The sequence below is a fragment of the Triticum urartu genome, chromosome 3A (genome assembly GCF_056163025.1).
Source record: "Triticum urartu cultivar PI428250 chromosome 3A, HENAU_Tu73, whole genome shotgun sequence".
In the NCBI taxonomy this organism is placed as follows: Eukaryota; Viridiplantae; Streptophyta; class Magnoliopsida; order Poales; family Poaceae; genus Triticum; species Triticum urartu.
The window spans coordinates 190,654,613-190,671,935 of record NC_141875.1 but is presented as its reverse complement, the minus strand read 5'-3'; the positions used below and the strand labels follow the sequence as shown (position 1 = coordinate 190,671,935).

At 45.0% G+C, this 17,323-nt stretch overlaps 1 protein-coding gene across 1 annotated transcript; it reads left to right on the top strand.

Moving 5' to 3' along the window:
• Nucleotides 1–3,868: 3,868 nt before the first annotated feature.
• Nucleotides 3,869–15,506, top strand: LOC125543561 (protein TPR1). Its single transcript, XM_048706936.2, has 25 exons — nucleotides 3,869–4,163; nucleotides 5,430–5,609; nucleotides 5,735–5,848; nucleotides 6,551–6,709; nucleotides 6,789–6,963; nucleotides 7,052–7,175; nucleotides 8,681–8,775; nucleotides 8,856–8,991; nucleotides 9,136–9,245; nucleotides 9,389–9,458; nucleotides 9,573–9,646; nucleotides 9,752–9,847; nucleotides 9,930–10,022; nucleotides 10,265–10,392; nucleotides 10,475–10,721; nucleotides 10,796–10,963; nucleotides 11,054–11,149; nucleotides 11,258–11,413; nucleotides 11,493–11,603; nucleotides 11,684–11,863; nucleotides 12,081–12,209; nucleotides 12,291–12,386; nucleotides 12,458–12,640; nucleotides 12,715–12,890; nucleotides 15,020–15,506. Exons 1-25 carry the CDS (start codon nucleotides 4,084–4,086, stop codon nucleotides 15,234–15,236), a joined length of 3,393 nt encoding a protein of 1,130 aa, XP_048562893.1. The 5' UTR covers nucleotides 3,869–4,083; the 3' UTR covers nucleotides 15,237–15,506.
• The last annotated feature ends 1,817 nt before the right edge of the window (nucleotides 15,507–17,323 follow it).

Genomic DNA, 17,323 nt, shown 5'->3' with positions numbered 1-17,323 from the left:
CTCGCGGCCACGGCTCGGTCTCATCCTCCAGGAGCCGCGCTGACTTGTGGGGAATTAGACCCCCCTCGGCCAGATCGTCGATGTCTTCCTGACTAATCGTCGACCGAATCCAATCGCCCTAGATCCAGCCTCGCGGCAGGCCAGACCTCGACGAAGATCCGCCCCGGCTGGACTTCTTCCCCTTCGCCTTCGTCGTCGCCTTCTTCGCGCGCTCCAAGGCCATCGTCTTCTCCTTCCCCATTGTAGCGGGCGGAACTCGAACTGAGCGGCGGCGCCGGGAGCAGAGGTGGATGCGGTGGATAAACGGAGGAGAAAGGGGAAGAATGGGAACACACTGTGCAAAAAACCACAATCCGGCGCCTTATATGAGGTCATTTTCGAGTGGCTGACCCGTGCGCCTAGGTGATCCTATCAAATCCCGCAACAGTCGCGTGCGCGATACGTGGCGAAAAAGGCGGCACGGTGATCGAGGCGGTTCTGCCTAATCCAACCCGATTATTGCGGCCTCCTCCATCCCGCACGCTTCCCAAAATCCGAATCCCGCGAGATCCGCAAGCAGCAGAGCAACCTGTCAGACGGAAGATTTTTTCCATATCAACACTCGAAGCTTAGCAGTAAAAGTTCACTCGGCAAAACCAAGAATGGACCAAGGCGACTGAAAAAGAAGTTGAAGTCATCATGATTGCTCATTTGATCCCAGTAAGACGCTTCCGAAGCGCAAAAATTGAATCGGAGGTATTCTCAACTCCTTCTCCATTCGAGCCCTGAACCATTCGGGGACTAATGATGAAGCTATGTACCTAGGGTAGGGTCATAGGCCTGACCTAGTCACCCTCCCCTAGGACATCACCCTAAAACCAGAAGCATTCGAGGGATAGCATCATCCACTCGACTACGAAGCATTCCACTCGAAAGACTCAAAGTCACTCGACCACGACAACTATCACTCGACAGACAGAAGATCTAAAGTCATTCTGCACGGCAACGGTCGGACGTTTACTTCATAGACTTAATGGGCATTTATGTCACTTTATTGCTAGCGTTACCAGTAACGCCCCCTCTTGATGTACCTTAAACCCTTTGTAACGTGGGCTAGCTGGGGTCTGGGCGCACTCTATATAAGCCACCCCTCTCCACTGGCACAAGGGTTGGCACCCCTGTAACACATATACACATAATCCAGTCGACCGCCTCCGGGCACCGAGACGTAGGGCTGTTACTTCCTCAGCGAAGGGCCTGAACTCGTAAAACTCATGTGTACAACTTCGCCATAGCTAGGATCTTGCCTCCTCATACCTACCCCCATTCTACTGTCAGTCTTAGATCCACGACACGGACCCTACGGGTTCGAGAACTATGTAGACGTGACCGAGACACCTCTCTGGTCAATAACCAATAGCGGAACTTGGATGCCCATATTGGCTCCTACATATTATATGAAGATTTTTATCGATCGAACCGCATAACAACATACGTTGTTCCCTTTGTCATCGGTATGTTACTTGCCCGAGATTCGATCATCGGTATCTCAATACCTAGTTTAATCTCGTTACTGGCAAGTCTCTTTACTCGTTCTGTAATGCATCATTCCGCAACTAACTCATTAGTCACATTGCTTGCAAGGGTCATAGTGATGTACATTATCGAGAGGGCCCAGAGATACCTCTCTGATAGACGGAGTGACAAATCCTAATCTCGATCTATGCCAACTCAACAAACACCATCGGAGACACCTGTATAGCACCTTTATAATCACCTATTTACGTTGTGACGTTTGGTAGCACACAAAGTGTTCCTCCGGTATTCGGGAGTTGCATGATCTCATAGTCGTAGGAACATGTATAAGTCATGAAGAACGCAATAGCAATAAACTAAACGATCATTATGCTAAGCTAACGGATGGGTCAAGTCAATCACATCATTCTCTAATGATGTGATCCCGTTTATAAAATGACAAATCTTTGTCCATGGCTAGGAAACTTAACCATCTTTGATTAACGAGCTAGTCAAGTAGAGGCATACTAGTGACATTCTGTTTGTCTATGTATTCACACATGTACTAAGTTTCCGGTTAATACAATTCTAGCATGAATAATAAACATCTATCATGATATAAGGAAATATAAATAACAACTTTATTATTGCCTCTAGGGCATATTTCCTTCATGAACGGCGATAGAGGAGAAGCGGGGTGGAGCTCGACTGGAACGCTGGTGGTGATAGACAGGTATAGTTCCGGCAGGGGTGTGGCGTGGCGGGCGGGGTGGTGGAGCGACGGTGAAGGCAAGAAAGAAAGTGGAAGGAGAGAAAATGGGGAGAATGGAATCGCGGGGTCCGGGAAGAGTTTTGTGTGGGTCGGGGGTGTCGGAGGCCTTCATGGCCGCTGTCCGGACTCTTGCAAAGCCCCCCATGTCTGTCTCGAGTTTGTCGAAAAAGTATGTATGGACCGCTCGATGGACCGATACATGCCACGTTGGATGGCAAACTACGTGTGGACCATGTGGTTCGGACAATTGCGGGCGGTCTGAGGGTCCGCCTTGGAGATGCTCTTAGATTGGAGTGAAGCATAGGGGGGGGTCATTTTCCTTCCCTAACCCAGGGCGGTTAGGGCAAACTCTTCTCTCCAAACTTCGCCAACGAGTTCGTGGATTCGCCTCTCCTCTGCCTGCCGCCCTATTGGATGGTGGTGGGGAGGGGAATCCCAGTGCCCCCGTTCCGGTTAGTAGTTTAGGTTAGGATTTTCGGTCCTCGCAGGTGTGGTGCTCACGCGGATGGCGGCGCTATTTCTTCGAGTTTGTCTTCCGGGTTCCGATCCTTCTCGAGCATGTTTGTCTGGGCGTAGTCGATGAAGCTCCGGCGTAGATTCCTGCCGTCTCTTTGGGGCGGTGAGGTTAGGTTTATTGTCTTGTGGCGAGATTTGGTGTCAGGTATTCCGGATCTATGCACGGGTTCAATGGCGATGACTGTGGTTTCAGGGCGTTGGTTCTTAGGAGCACGTGCACGAAGACTTCTTGGCTGTCAGCGTCAAGGTCAAGCCAGCGCCGGTAGGAGAGAGGCGACAACAACGCGTCGGCGGCTCGTTCTGACGGCAATAGTGATTGCTTGGGGTCTTGGAATCTTAATGTAATTTTTATTATGTTTGAGATGCTTTGTACTTCCGCTGAACTTTGGTAATAGATCTGGATCATTTTCGAAAAAAAAAGATTGGAGTGGAGCATTGGTAGCGAGAGAAATAAAGGATAAAAAAGTTTTCGACATTTTTGCATTCACTCGGTCAAACTGAGAAAACCAAGTCAAACGGATTGGTTGGAGACACATCTGGGCGATCAATTTCACAATCGAGATGAGCACTGAATTGATCAGCGGGCGTTCGTGGTCATTTTAGATCGGGCAAGTCAATCTTTGCCACAGCTCCAATTTTCCAGTACCCGCTGGTTGGACAGCGCACGATGGATACACGTCACCCCATTCACTCAGTCGGTGGTACGCCATTAACTACCCTGTCCACGCTACGCAAACCGATCCGAGAGACCGTCCACTCGTAGCGCGGTTTAACCCACGTATCGTCTCGTCTCGTCTCGTCTCGTGTCGTGTCGTGTGGCGGCACGCTCTTGCGTCGCGATCCACGGGCACCCGACTCGTCTCGCGCCCACGTCGCCCTCACGACCGGACGCCAGCTCACGAATATCCACCCAATTTAATCCCGCGCCCTTCGATTCCGCTTCTCCCAGCCTCTCATATAAGACCACCAGCCTATCCATAAGCACTCGGGCATATCGATACGACGCGCCGCGTATCGCAGATAAGCCAGTGGGGGTGGCGTGGGGAGAGAGAAAAGGGCGAGAGGTCTGCAACGCATCGAAGAAAGCGAGACTAAAGTTTCTCTCTCTCCCTCTGCATCCGTCCTCCCTCCCTCCCTCCCTCCACATCTCTCCGTCTCTCTCTCCCCCCATCCATCTCTCTCTCCTCACGAGAGGGGCGGCGACGACGCCGGCGGAACCCTAGAATTCGCCCGCTCGCTCCGAGCCCGCGCGAGCGCCGGCGGCGGGCCAGATCGAGCTCCTGGGTGGCGGCGCGGGCGCCATGTCGTCCCTCAGCCGCGAGCTCGTCTTCCTCATCCTCCAGTTCCTCGACGAGGAGAAGTTCAAGGAGACCGTGCACAAGTCGGTACCCTGCCGCCGTCTCTCTCCTCCCCTGCCGGCCCGTGGGCTGTTCTTTTTTTCTCTCTCTCGGTTGGTGGCTGGCTGGGCTCCAGAAGCCAGCCCCTAGGGATTTGTTTCGGTGCGCTGTGATTTTTTTTCCTTTTCGCGATTTCCCCGGAATAAATCTCCGGGTGTTTTTTCTCGCGTCTAGTAGTACTACTTTGTTTTGGGTTTTGAGTTCATGGGGAGAAATGTTTATTTCCTTTTATTACTTTTGCTCCGTTTGATCTGTTCCGTACGCGCGGTAAATCCCTGCCAAGTTTCGTGTTCGGTCGTTCTTATCTTTTTTTTTCTTCTCCGTGATAATTATTCTTTAACAGTTTTGTTAGAACTCATCTAGATGAGATATAATTTGGTCTTATTCATCTTTTATAGCCATTGGATGTGATGCTATAAGATGCGTGTGTGCTGACGTGGATGTTATATGTTCTTGTTTTCCAAGTGAATGAGACCAAATTATATCTCATCTAGATAAGTTCTAGGTACTCCCATTCTTTAATCCATTTTAGTCAAAATGGATTCGCTTAGTCTCTACCGCAATTTCCCTTTTAGTTGGGCAGTTCAGGGGTAGATTCGAAATTTCGCGATCGCGTGAGTCGTGTCTTTTTCCTCTTGTTTCTTTTTCCTTCAGCGTGCGCAAATAATAATGAGCTACTAGTTTTTTTTCTGCCGTAACTTAGACTATTTCCTTTTCTTCTCTGCCGGCCACTTCAATTGGTAGAAAGTGAGATCTTCTAGATCAACTGTGGTTAGTCCAGATAAAAAAAGTAGTTAGTCCAGTGATTGCGTGGCATTGTTGTCTCCTGTGCGGCGCCTTTTCCGAGTAAAACATCAGTAAATGGAGAAGCGTAGATGGCATTTACCTGGATTGCAGTGTTGTTGCGAAATCCCTGCCAAATTTGGACATTGAGCGCGCAACTGGGTATGCAACCATCCATCTAAACAAATGGATTGATCTGGAACTCTGTTTTGTTTTCACTTGTATTCTGTAGTACGGTCATGCGTGACGCCTACGGTGGACAGCTCGGGTTGGCAGTAGTGAGCGCTAGAGTTACTGGTATTGGGAAAAACAATGTTGTGAGCTCAAGAACTGCACTGCCAGGGTCTTCCTAAGTGCTTATACTACCATTTTTTGTCCCTTCGAGCTCTGGTCCATCTATTATTATGTTTAGTGCAATGGAATATTGCAATCTTTTTATGTGATTTTGATGATGCATGATGCTGCAGGCTTGAACAAGAGTCAGGCTTTTACTTCAACGTCAAGTACTTTGAGGAGAAGGTCCATGCTGGGGAGTGGGATGAGGTGGAAAGGTATCTCTCAGGTTTCACCAAGGTGGACGACAATAGGTATTCGATGAAGATCTTCTTTGAGATCAGGAAGCAGAAGTATTTGGAAGCTCTTGATAGGTAATATTCTTGCATTTCTTGTGGATTTGTACCCCACTCTGAAAAGTATCAGGGGTTTCCTGTCCCATGTTTTTGGCATTGGTTGAAACTAAAGTTTACTAATTTGCTGTAATAATTTCTAACAGGCATGATAGAGCAAAGGCGGTAGATATTCTTGTCAAGGATCTTAAAGTCTTCTCGACATTCAACGAGGAGTTATATAAAGAGATAACACAGCTTCTCACTCTTGAGAATTTCAGGTTCTTTTTTCCTACCCCATGTTATCATTATTGTCTGTTTTTTCTTTTTCTTTATGCGTAAGCCATCCTGGAAGCTTCTTGTAATTGATGTTTGTGTTATATGGTTCCTCACTAATCTGTACCTTTCTGTGGGCTGTTACCAGTAATACAGTGGAAAATGATATAGTTGGTTGTTTAGAAAAGTGTTTGGATCTTCAATTGCTTCGGACTGTTGAAACACAAATTCAAATATCTTTCTTGATATTTTAACTTATAGTATTGAACTTCTACGCTTGGCACGGTTTCATTTTGTCTCACATCGTTCATTTTTTTTTTGTCATATCATGGATTAAAATGAAACTTTTAGCTGACTGAGCTTACAGGCAGGGCAACTGCATCGACCTGTTAACACTTTGATAATCCAGTTATTATCTACTAAATATGGGTGCACATGGCTACTTGAAACAATACAAGGGGTTATTATAAGATGGCTACTTGGAAAACATTATTAACCAGGGTCCACATGTAGTACTTAGTTATGATTTGTAAATTCTTGTTCTTGAGTGTGGTGGCATTCCTGAACTGTTGCTTTTAACAATTTATGTGGTATGTGTGTGCCTTTTTCATCAATCTAATTTGTTTATGTATATATTATTAGTATTTTGGTTTTACTATTCTCTGTAAATTAGCTCAAACCATTTACAGTTTGCTATTTTCCTGCAGGGAAAATGAACAGCTATCTAAGTATGGGGATACAAAATCTGCTCGCAGTATTATGCTGATTGAGCTAAAAAAACTAATCGAAGCAAATCCCCTTTTCCGGGAAAAACTTGTCTTTCCAACCCTTAAGGCATCCCGTTTGCGGACTTTAATTAACCAAAGGTTTGCACTAAATAATCTAATGGTGTTATGCTATCTGAGTCTGTTTTCATGTTTCATAATTCCTTGAGAACATGTGCAGCTTAAACTGGCAGCATCAACTTTGTAAGAACCCTCGGCCAAATCCAGATATCAAGACATTATTCACGGATCACACTTGCTCTCCTCCCAATGGAGCACGTACATCTCCTGTATCTGTACCATTGGCAGCTGTTCCGAAGGCTGGTGCAGCATACCAGCCACTCACAGGCCATGCTGTATGTTCTCTCTATAATATCATTTCCTGCTTATGTGCGTTTTATGATCCTTATAGTTTACTAACATCCAGTATGTTCATTAACGCAGCCATTCCAGCCTCCTCCTCCTGCCGGTCCATCTTTAGCTGGTTGGATGACAAGTGCTGCTGTTTCTTCATCCATTCAGTCTGCTGCCGTGGCAGCATCATCAATGTCTGTTCCACCAAATCAAGGTATTGTGGTAAACTTGTGCCTTTCTGTTGACATGCATCGAGTGGCTTGTTTCACACATCTTTGAACCAAACTTGATACTTCGCTAGTTGATAATAACTAACACGTCTTATGTCTGGAGTTTTACCTTTTTACGTACAGAAGATGTTGTTACTAATACACTCCCCTTGCAGTTCAAAATAAAAAAACACTCCCCTTGTAATCTTCCTCTGACCTAAACCTGGCCATCTGGTTATGCATACCTTTTTCTCTCACTAGGGATGGCATATTCAAGCATAATCTGTAAACATAGTTGACATACCTGGCTTTCTGGTTATTTTTTTATAAAAAATTTTCTGGTGTTGATTTTTAATGAAAACTTAAGATCTGCTGAACAAGAAATATGAGTTATGAGATGATCCTTGCAATCAGCCTGTGCAATTGGTGGTTGGGCACTTCTATTTCGTTGGAGTTGCAGTTACCTTGACCGTTGTAGCCCTAATTAGACTTTCTGCAATTGTATCCAATGCTAAGCATTCTCCACAGAGTACCCTTGCAATGGTTTTATGGGGAAGGTCTCGAATAAAGTTTCCTTGCTAAGACAAGTCGATAAATATTTCTGCTGTTATATTCATGCTAAATATTCTTTCAAGTTTGCCAGTCATCATTACCATTGTTGTTGTTGCCAGAGCGCAAACACAGATCCATTAGTCTGCATGTCTTGTGGTGTTATTAGGATTTTATTCTCGTTTTTGCAATCAGGAAGTTATTTTTGGAGAGGGAATGGGTTGTTAATTTGTATCTTAGAAACATGCACTGTTACCTTGGTCTCAACTCATTAGAACGCATGGATTCGTAAATCAGACGTTTATATGCAATTAAGAAGGGACATCCATGTTACCTAGTGGTTAAGCACAAGGTTGTTGTTGTTGGGTTCTTGGGTTTAAGTCCCCACTTACCTTCTTGAAAAATGGCAGATACTTCTACCTATTCTCGCCTTTGTGTGTCCGAAGTAACAATGTTGTGAGAAGTAACGAATCTACAATGAAGTAATTACACGATAAACTAGAGCAATAAGTTATTTTCAATGCAGAGTTTGGTGTGCCATATACTTTATGCCAGTTCATCTTTGGAGCATTATGCTCTTCATGTGTGTGATTCTGTACTGAGATGATCACATACATGCCACTGTTGTTATTACCTCCGTCATGTAGTTTCTGTTTTGTAGGGAGATATATGTATAGTACTTTTCTCTCTTCTCCAAGGCCCCTTTTATGTATATGTAATACTTCATATTGACTTGTATATTAAGGAGTATAATGGATCAATGTTCTACAGTTACTTTATGAGATTAACTTAACAGTCCTGGCTTAGTTCTTTCAGGATGTAGAGCTTTAGTTCTTCATGGCAAGAAAAATGAACATGTAGTTTTATTATTGCCATTTTGTTTGTTGTGATGGGAAATGTACTATGTGTTTGGTTGTCCTATGACCTCAGTTCTATACTTAACAGTACATTATTTCCCCAGGCATGATGAAACGCCCAGCTATATCAGACTATCAAAGTGCAGAATCTGAGCAACTAATGAAGCGATTGAGGCCCACTGGACATGGTATTGATGAGGTAATGTTGCACTGAGTCAAGATTTACGACCACGGTGCATTTTGCATGAGCTGAAGAAAATTATCTGTACTTATTTGCAGGCCACCTATCCTGCACCTACTCCTCAACCTTCATGGTCATTGGATGACCTTCCTAGGACAGTGGCGTGCACATTATCACAGGGATCTAATGTAACTAGCATGGACTTTCATCCTTCTCGTCATACACTACTACTAGGTACAATTAAGATTCCTCATTTACTCTTATCTTAAAAAAATGATGTAGTACCAACTTGGCAAGTACAAAAGGTGTCTCATGTGGTTTGGGCAAATCTTCGAACAACACCTTATTGATTTTCTCATCTTATTTACTGCTCAATAGTTGGATCTGCTAATGGTGAATTTGCACTTTGGGAGATTGGTCTGCGTGAGAGGCTGGTCTCAAAGCCCTTCAAAATTTGGGACATGCAAGCATGTTCAGCACAATTTCAGGTAACTGAGATCTCAAACAAGTTGAAGTTCTGAATGTAATTTACTCCTGTTTGCTTTTACTTGTAGTCTTGTACTTGTTTGCAAGTGTCTACATGTTTTGATATTATATATGTGCCTGACTATTTTACGTCTTATGAGAAAAGAGTGTCTTGGCTAAAGACTCTTCCATGCCCATTAATCGAGTTACATGGAGCCCTGATGGAGACTTGATTGGTTAGTGCTAATATTCAATCTTCAGTCAGTAACTCTGCATTGCACTCCATTGTTGCTTAAGTTCCCCATATTGTGCTCCATTGTTGCTTAAGCTTCCTCTTTTTTGGTTTTTAGGAGTTGCATTCGCAAAACATTTGATCCATCTGTACGCATACCAACAACCAAATGAAGCACGCCAAGTTTTAGAGGTTTGTAGAACTTCTAATTCCGCATTGAACTTCAATTTTATAGATGTTACATTTCATATTTTATTAAATAACTTTTGTTACTAAATCATTTATTCATCATGTCAGATTGAGGCTCATTCTGGAGGAGTTAATGACATAGCATTCTCCCGGCCAAATAAGCAACTCTGTGTTGTCACTTGCGGAGATGACAAGCTGATAAGGGTATTTGACTTGTCGTAAATGGTTATCATCTATTTCATTTTCCCCAGGCCTGGTCTTCTGTAACTTCCTTTCCATTTTGTAGGTCTGGGATATGCATGGACAGAAAATATATTCGTTTGAAGGGCACGAGGCACCTGTGTATTCTATTTGCCCTCACCACAAAGAGACTATTCAGGTATGTTGTCTGAATAGAATATTTAGGCATCAACACTTCGAATGCAATGATGATATCTGTGGTTGCTCCTTATATATGCCTCCAAAGTGTACTCAACTTTAATTTGAATTGAGGCAGTATGAGCCATTATGGATGATGCCTGTACTTTGTGAACTGAGCGAGGTTTATGGGTGCATGGCTTTTTCAAGCACTTAAGCGTTTTTCTGGTGTACTGATACACAATTTTATTGTGTTCCCTACAGTTTATATTCTCAACTTCCATTGATGGGAAAATTAAGGCATGGCTTTATGACAATGCGGGATCTAGGGTGGACTATGATGCTCCAGGAAAATGGTGTACTACAATGCTTTATAGTGCCGATGGAACTAGGTAAACATGATGTGTTATTTTGCTCACTAGAAGTGTTTCGAGTTATTCTAGATGTAATATTTTACTTGTCGATTATTTGAAGGTTGTTCTCATGCGGAACAAGCAAAGAGGGAGACTCACATTTGGTTGAGTGGAACGAAAGCGAAGGATCTATCAAGAGAACATATTCTGGATTCCGCAAAAAGGCATCTGGTGTAGTGCAGGGTGTTGTGCAGTTTGATACAGCTCAGAATCACATTTTAGCTGCCGGGGAAGATAACCAAATTAAAATTTGGGATGTTGATAACACCAACATGCTTACCTTTATTGATGCCGATGGAGGCTTGCCAGTTAGTCTCTGTTCCCTATTATATTTGCCAACCTTTTCTCCATTTAGTAATCTAACCTCTGTACATTGCAACAGGGCCTTCCCCGGTTAAGGTTCAATAAAGAGGGGAATCTTCTTGCTGTTACTACAGTAGACAATGGCTTTAAGATACTTGCAAATTCTGATGGGCTCAGGTCTTTACGGGCTTTTGGGAACCGGCCTTTCGAGGCGTTTAGGTCACCATATGAAGCTTCTGCGATGAAGGTAAGCACATGTATTCCTGCCTGCTATTGTCATGACAGATTGCGGGCGTAGTTTTCAGAAAGTTTCTAACCTTGAGTGTTGAATTAATAGGTCTCAGGTGCTCCTGTTGTTGCGGGCATCTCTCCTAACATTGGCCGAATGGATAACTTAGACAGGAACTCTCCTGCAAAGCCATCTCCTATACTGGTATGCTGATCCAGAAGAAAGTAGACTTTGATAAGTTTCATATGTTTTAATGCCTCTATGCTACCTTATCAACAACAATGCAATCTTACTTAATCATGATTATGATAGAATGGCGCTGATCCAGCATCTAGAAGCATAGATATAAAGCCAAGAATCTCAGAAGAAAAACCTGATAAAGCGAAACCTTGGGAGCTGATGGAAGTTCTAAATCCCCAGCAATTCCGTGTAGCTACATTGCCAGAAACTCCAGACCAAACCAGCAAGGTTCGGTCCATCTTATTCTTGATTGTGTGTTTGTACTTTTTCATCACGAAATTTCTGAGAAGCTTACCAACATATGCAGGTTGTCAGACTTCTGTACACAAATTCTGGTGTCGGTTTGTTAGCACTAGGGTCTAATGCCATTCAAAGGCTGTGGAAATGGAACCGAAATGAGCAGAATCCAAGTGGGAAGGTATATATATTTTTTCTATTGATTCCTTGTGTTTAGGTTAATTCAGATTGTTGTATAAAATTTTCCTTTCATCTGAACAGGCCACGGCTAGTGTTGTGCCACAGCATTGGCAACCAAACAGTGGCCTTGTCATGGCAAATGATATCGGGGAAACACCTCCTGAGGAGTCAGTCCCATGCATTGCACTCTCCAAGAATGATTCTTATGTGATGTCTGCATGTGGTGGAAAGGTCTCATTGTTTAATATGATGACATTTAAGGTAATTTTAGTTATTTTATTTGGATGTATTTCAAAACTTCAGGAATTTTGAATGATGCATCTGTATGTCTTAAGTATATATGTATGTTGTATGTGGATGGGCCAATCAGGTCCAATTTCTGGGGTGGCCCATGAGGCCTTTGTACTGTGCTGTATCCCCTCTTTAAATCAAGAATAAGGTGCATTTTGCTGAAACATTAACAGCATCTTTCCTACAGGTGATGACAACATTCATGCCACCTCCACCAGCATCGACCTTTTTAGCATTTCACCCTCAAGATAATAACATCATAGCAATTGGAATGGAAGATTCAACCATCCACATATACAATGTCAGGGTAGATGAGGTACTAAAACTTAAAAACTGCCACAGATTATCATGTTATTGAATCACTGCTTTGCTGCTGTATTGAGCTTTACCTTTTCAGGTCAAAATTAGACTCAAAGGACATCAAAAGAGGATAACTGGATTGGCCTTTTCCAACAGCCTGCATATACTTGTGTCTTCTGGCGCTGATGCACAGGTTACTACTAATGACACTCTTTCTATTTTTGCATTTTCATTGGTCAGTCATTTACTGTCCTCATTTTGCAGTTATGTGTGTGGGCCACCGATTCTTGGGAAAAGAAGAAATTGGTCGCTATACAAATGCCAGCTGGGAAGACTCCATCAGGAGACACAAGGGTTCAGTTTAATTCTGACCAAAATCGCTTGTTAGTAGTCCATGAGACTCAGATAGCTATTTATGATGCATCCAAGATGGAGAGAATCTACCAGGTAGCATATATTTGATGGAAACATTTTCTTACTGTCTGTGTCTGTTAATAATCTCTTTCTCGATCTTGTTTCAGTGGATACCTCAGGGCACTTTGTCAGCTGCCATATCACACGCATCGTACTCGTGCAATAGCCAACTAGTTTTTGCTGCTTTTACTGATGGTAATGTTGCCATCTTTGATGCGGATAACTTGAGATTACGATGCCGAATTGCATCATCTGCTTACATGTCTACGACAGCCATAAACAGGTAATCCCTTTTTGTACATTGGTTGCACAATATTGGCCTGAACATCATGCCACAAATTCTGAGTGCTGCTACATTTTGATTTTCATTTGCCCTCTGAAAGATTATAACCATCCGATAACTGATCAGCAAGCAAATTTTCAGTATGGAATTGCATTGGATATTATGGAAATACATATATTTGGGGAAATCGATGAATATTAATGTATTAATAACAACAAAATTCGTTCAAATTCCAGTCTCAGAAACATTTAACCCGTTATATTTTTCACGCAAACTTTCAAGTTAAGAAAGAAAAAAGAACATGTGTGCTTACCGAAAAAGGTTTTCGCCCCGCTTTATAAATAAAGCAAACCGCCACAGAGCACACATACAAGGACAAAGTTCACACGCACCCAAGTCTCACAAACAAGAGGAAGGTTCTGCTGAGGGCACAACTCAACAAGCCCAAAAAAGAAAGAGACAAAAACACAAAGAAAAGGGCGGGGGGCCCAGGGGTCCAGGGGCCCAACAACCGACTAGTCGGGATCCGGCGGTGGCAGCAGGGGCGGCGGCGACAGGCGGACAGCCATCGAGCGAAGGTCGGCGATGAAGGCTGAGATGGCGTCGCGGTCCTGGGGGCGGCTAAGCAGCCGCCAAAGCTGCAAGAAACCAGACAGTTTGAAGATAGCGTCAGTAGCTCGTCGAAGAGGAACGCGCTGGATCACAAGCTTATTGCGGATCGTCCATAGGGTCCAAGCGAGGACACCGATCTCAAGCCACCTAATGTGGCGAGAAGACAAGGGGGAGGACTGGAGCTCGTCAAATAAGTCGGGGAAGTTGGTGTGACACCAATTTCCGCCCACCACGTCACGGAAACAACTCCAAACGAATCGCGCGGAGACGCAGGAGAAGATGTGACTTGAGTCCTCGGGAACGCCGCAAAGAGGGCAGAGGCCGGATCCTGGGCCATTGCGCTTGCGGACCTCAACGCCAGACGGGAGTCGACCGCGAATCCACTGCCACATGAAGATCCAGATTTTCAGGGGCAGGCGGATGGACCACACCGTCACAAGGGGGGGGGGGGGGGGGCGGAGGAGGGAGCGATGGCCTGGTATAGAGACCTGGTGGAGAATTGCCCCGAAGGTTCGAGGCGCCATCTCACCCGGTCAAGGTCACTATCAACCACCGGTTCGTGAAGAGCAACGCAGTCCAGCAACGCACGCCAGGCGGCGGATTCCGGAGGGCCAAAGGGCCTCCGAAAAGCAAGGCGCCCTAGGTCAATAAGGGCCCTCTCAACCGAGATCAGGGGTTCTACCGCGATGGAGAAGAGGTCGGGGAAGCGTGCTGTGTAGAAATTTTGAGAACAAGGCAGTGTAGAAATTGTTGGTGGGTAAGATCATCAGCTACATGTTGATTGGCTAATGTCGAGGTGTAAGATCATCAGTGTAGAAATTGCTGGAGAATTGCCCCGAAGGTTCGAGGCGCCATCTCACCCGGTCAAGGTCACTATCAACCACCGGTTCGTGAAGAGCAACACAGTCCAGCAACGCACGCCAGGCGGCGGATTCCGGAGGGCCAAAGGGCCTCCGAAAAGCAAGGCGCCCTAGGTCAATAAGGGCCCTCTCAACCGAGATCAGGGGTTCTACCGCGATGGAGAAGAGGTCGGGGAAGCGCGCAGTGTAGAAATTGTTGAGAACAAGGCAGTGTAGAAATTGTTGGTGGGTAAGATCATCAGCTACATGTTGATTGGCTAATGTCGAGGTGTATTTACTGGCATTTTTATTCGTTCAAGTTTTGGTATTGGTGGACTGGCTTAATGAGTACTCAACTTTGTAAGACCTAGCTTCCTGGTTTCAAGAGCAAGGTAATACACGGAGGCAGTGTTTAGTTGATGACCGATGCAATGTAAGATAGGTAATCACCAATGTCTTGACATTATTGTGGGAAACATGTGGGATAGGTGTTGACTGTTGACGTCCATTAACCATTTACGTAAATACAAGCCAAATCATTGGATATCTAGTGTAAAGTACAATAGACATAGACAAGAAACTATGACATTTGTATTTTTGAATTTCCGTTCCACTATAAGTTTACTGCTCTTACTTGCTTCTTATATGATCTAACAACCATACCTCTCTTGGCTCCAGCAATCCACCCGTTTACCCTTTTGTTGTCGCTGCACACCCCCAAGAACCAAATCAATTCGCAGTCGGGCTGTCAGATGGATCTGTTAAAGTGATGGAGCCGTTGGAGTCCGACGGGAAGTGGGGGACGCCTGCTCCAGTGGAAAATGGGGTGGCCAACGGAAGGGCGCCAGCATCATCAGCTACAAGCAATCCAGCCACAGATCAAAACCAAAGATAGATGCATGTTGAGTTAATTGTAAAATCTTGTCATCCGCATGTTGGTGTCAGCAATGTTATTGTTGCGTTTCTTGGGAATGTAAGATTAGCTGTGTGTTTATGTTGTAGATTGTGACATGATTACCCTTGCTCCTATGAGTGATGATCTTGTGATAGGGATAAAGTTCATAAGAAGGTTCGCCTTAGGTTTTGGGCAGTTTAAACGGAATAGCCGGACCCTGTAGGTATCTTGATGCATAATGATGTAAATCAGTTCATGGTTTTGCATCCATTTTTTCCGGAAAGAGGGATAAAGCCCCGGGCCTCGGCATGGATTGATGCACATATACGTTTGTTATTGCATAATCGCTAAGGGCATGTACAATAGTGCTATCTTAGGAGTGCCACATAGGATAAATGATGAGGTGAAGAAGAGAGAATTCATAAAAAAAGGTTTGTCTTCTCTTATTTAAGATAAGACAAGAGATGATCTCTTAGCATAATTTATCTCACCATGTTTTAAGAAATTTCTGGTTATTGAAGATAAGGCTAAGATATAACTCATCGTAGACATATCTTTTTGCCATCTCTAAATTACATGCAAGATTTAAGATAGTACTGTCTTATCAACCATTGTACATGCCCTAAGAATCCAACATCACATAAGGGAGTACAAGTTCATGTAGGCCCTTTCAGAGGTTGATACAGCCGACAAGAGCAACGGGATTACATGATGCCTGAAGCGTTGCTAGCATCGGTACGCTTTGGTTTACCCTTCGTAATGGTTGCTTCGGAGAAAAGCTATTGTGATTGGGACGTGGAGTTTCTACACCCTGCCTCAAATGCTCCTGGCGTAAACATTAAAATCAAAAAACTCTGTTTTTTTTGGCACTTGAAGAGATGTTTGTTGTGCATGCAAAATTTCATCACGAAATCACATTGCTGCAAGGTGTGGTAGAAAAAATAAAATTGATGCTTTGAAGATGTTACTTTCAAATGCATTTTGAAGCTCTGAATTTTTTTTTGCCATGACTTTTATCAATGTGATTCCGTGATAAAATTTTGCATGCACGCCAAACATTTCTTAAAAGTATACCACAAATTTCTTTTTAGTTTTTTTTTCTATTTTTGATTTTACTATTCACACCTGAAGCATTTGAGTCCGGATGTAGAAAGGTACTTTCGCTCACTGCTTGCGTAGTATACATGAAAAAGCCTAGAGAGATTTTCAATCTACCTATGGTGCTATTCTTCTTGTGGAGCGCATGTGCTCCCTGAACATGTATTCAGCTTGGTTTCTGGGAGACATTTCCATCTCAAACGAAGCTGTTAGTGTTTTTCTTTGAAATGGTGTATATTAATTAATCCAATCCATAGTAAAAGTTGGTGTTTTCGCCTCCCCCCTCTAGCGCGACTCCCCCCTCCTCTGCGCTGGCGGCCACCCTCTCCCACCGCTCTCCACTCCGGTGGTGGCGGCCACCTCTCGTGTCGCACTCCATGGCGTCCCGCGTCTCCCTCACGGCGTCCTCGTCGGAGTCCCTCTTCCCTCCCCCTCCCCCCTGCGCTCCGCTCCATCGTGGTGTTCCCGGATGTCGTCGGCACTGCCTTCGGCCCCATTGTTCGCGGCGGGGATCCAGGCCCGAGTCGGCCGCCAGCTTCGAGGACCGGGGCCTGGCAGATCGCACGCGACCGCCGAGATCGAGGCCCGCCGAGGCGGCGCCCCTCCCCTCCCGCCCATGGACAAGGCAGGCGTGGACCTCCCCCTCCTCACCAGCTCCTTGCAAGGCGCCCTCGCCGGATTCGCGGATCCCTGTGGAGCTCTACGGCTGCTGCTATAACTGCGGCGACCCCGGGCATATCTCCGCCAAGTGCAGTAACGACACCAGGTGCTTGAGATGCGGCGACGACGGCCACATCGCCCGCAGGTGCACCCGCCCCCGCAGCCCCTCCCCCCTGGACCATCCCCCTCGGCCGGCCCTGTCGGATTTCGGGTTCCAGCAGACCCTTGAGGTTCGAACACTGGGGTGCGCGCGGAGATTCCGCCTCCTACCTATCCGCACCCCTCCGCCATGCTAGGATCTAAACTAAGAAAAGAACAACACAAGAGAC

Excerpts from the sequence above, each read along its gene's own strand:
- LOC125543561 (XM_048706936.2), top strand. The coding sequence starts at position 4,084 with ATGTCGTCCCTCAGCCGCGAGCTCGTCTTCCTCATCCTCCAGTTCCTC. Across the intron at positions 9,647-9,751 it reads AAGCACGCCAAGTTTTAGAG|ATTGAGGCTCATTCTGGAGG; the intron begins GTTTGTAGAACT and ends TCATCATGTCAG. Across the intron at positions 11,604-11,683 it reads AGCAGAATCCAAGTGGGAAG|GCCACGGCTAGTGTTGTGCC; the intron begins GTATATATATTT and ends TCATCTGAACAG.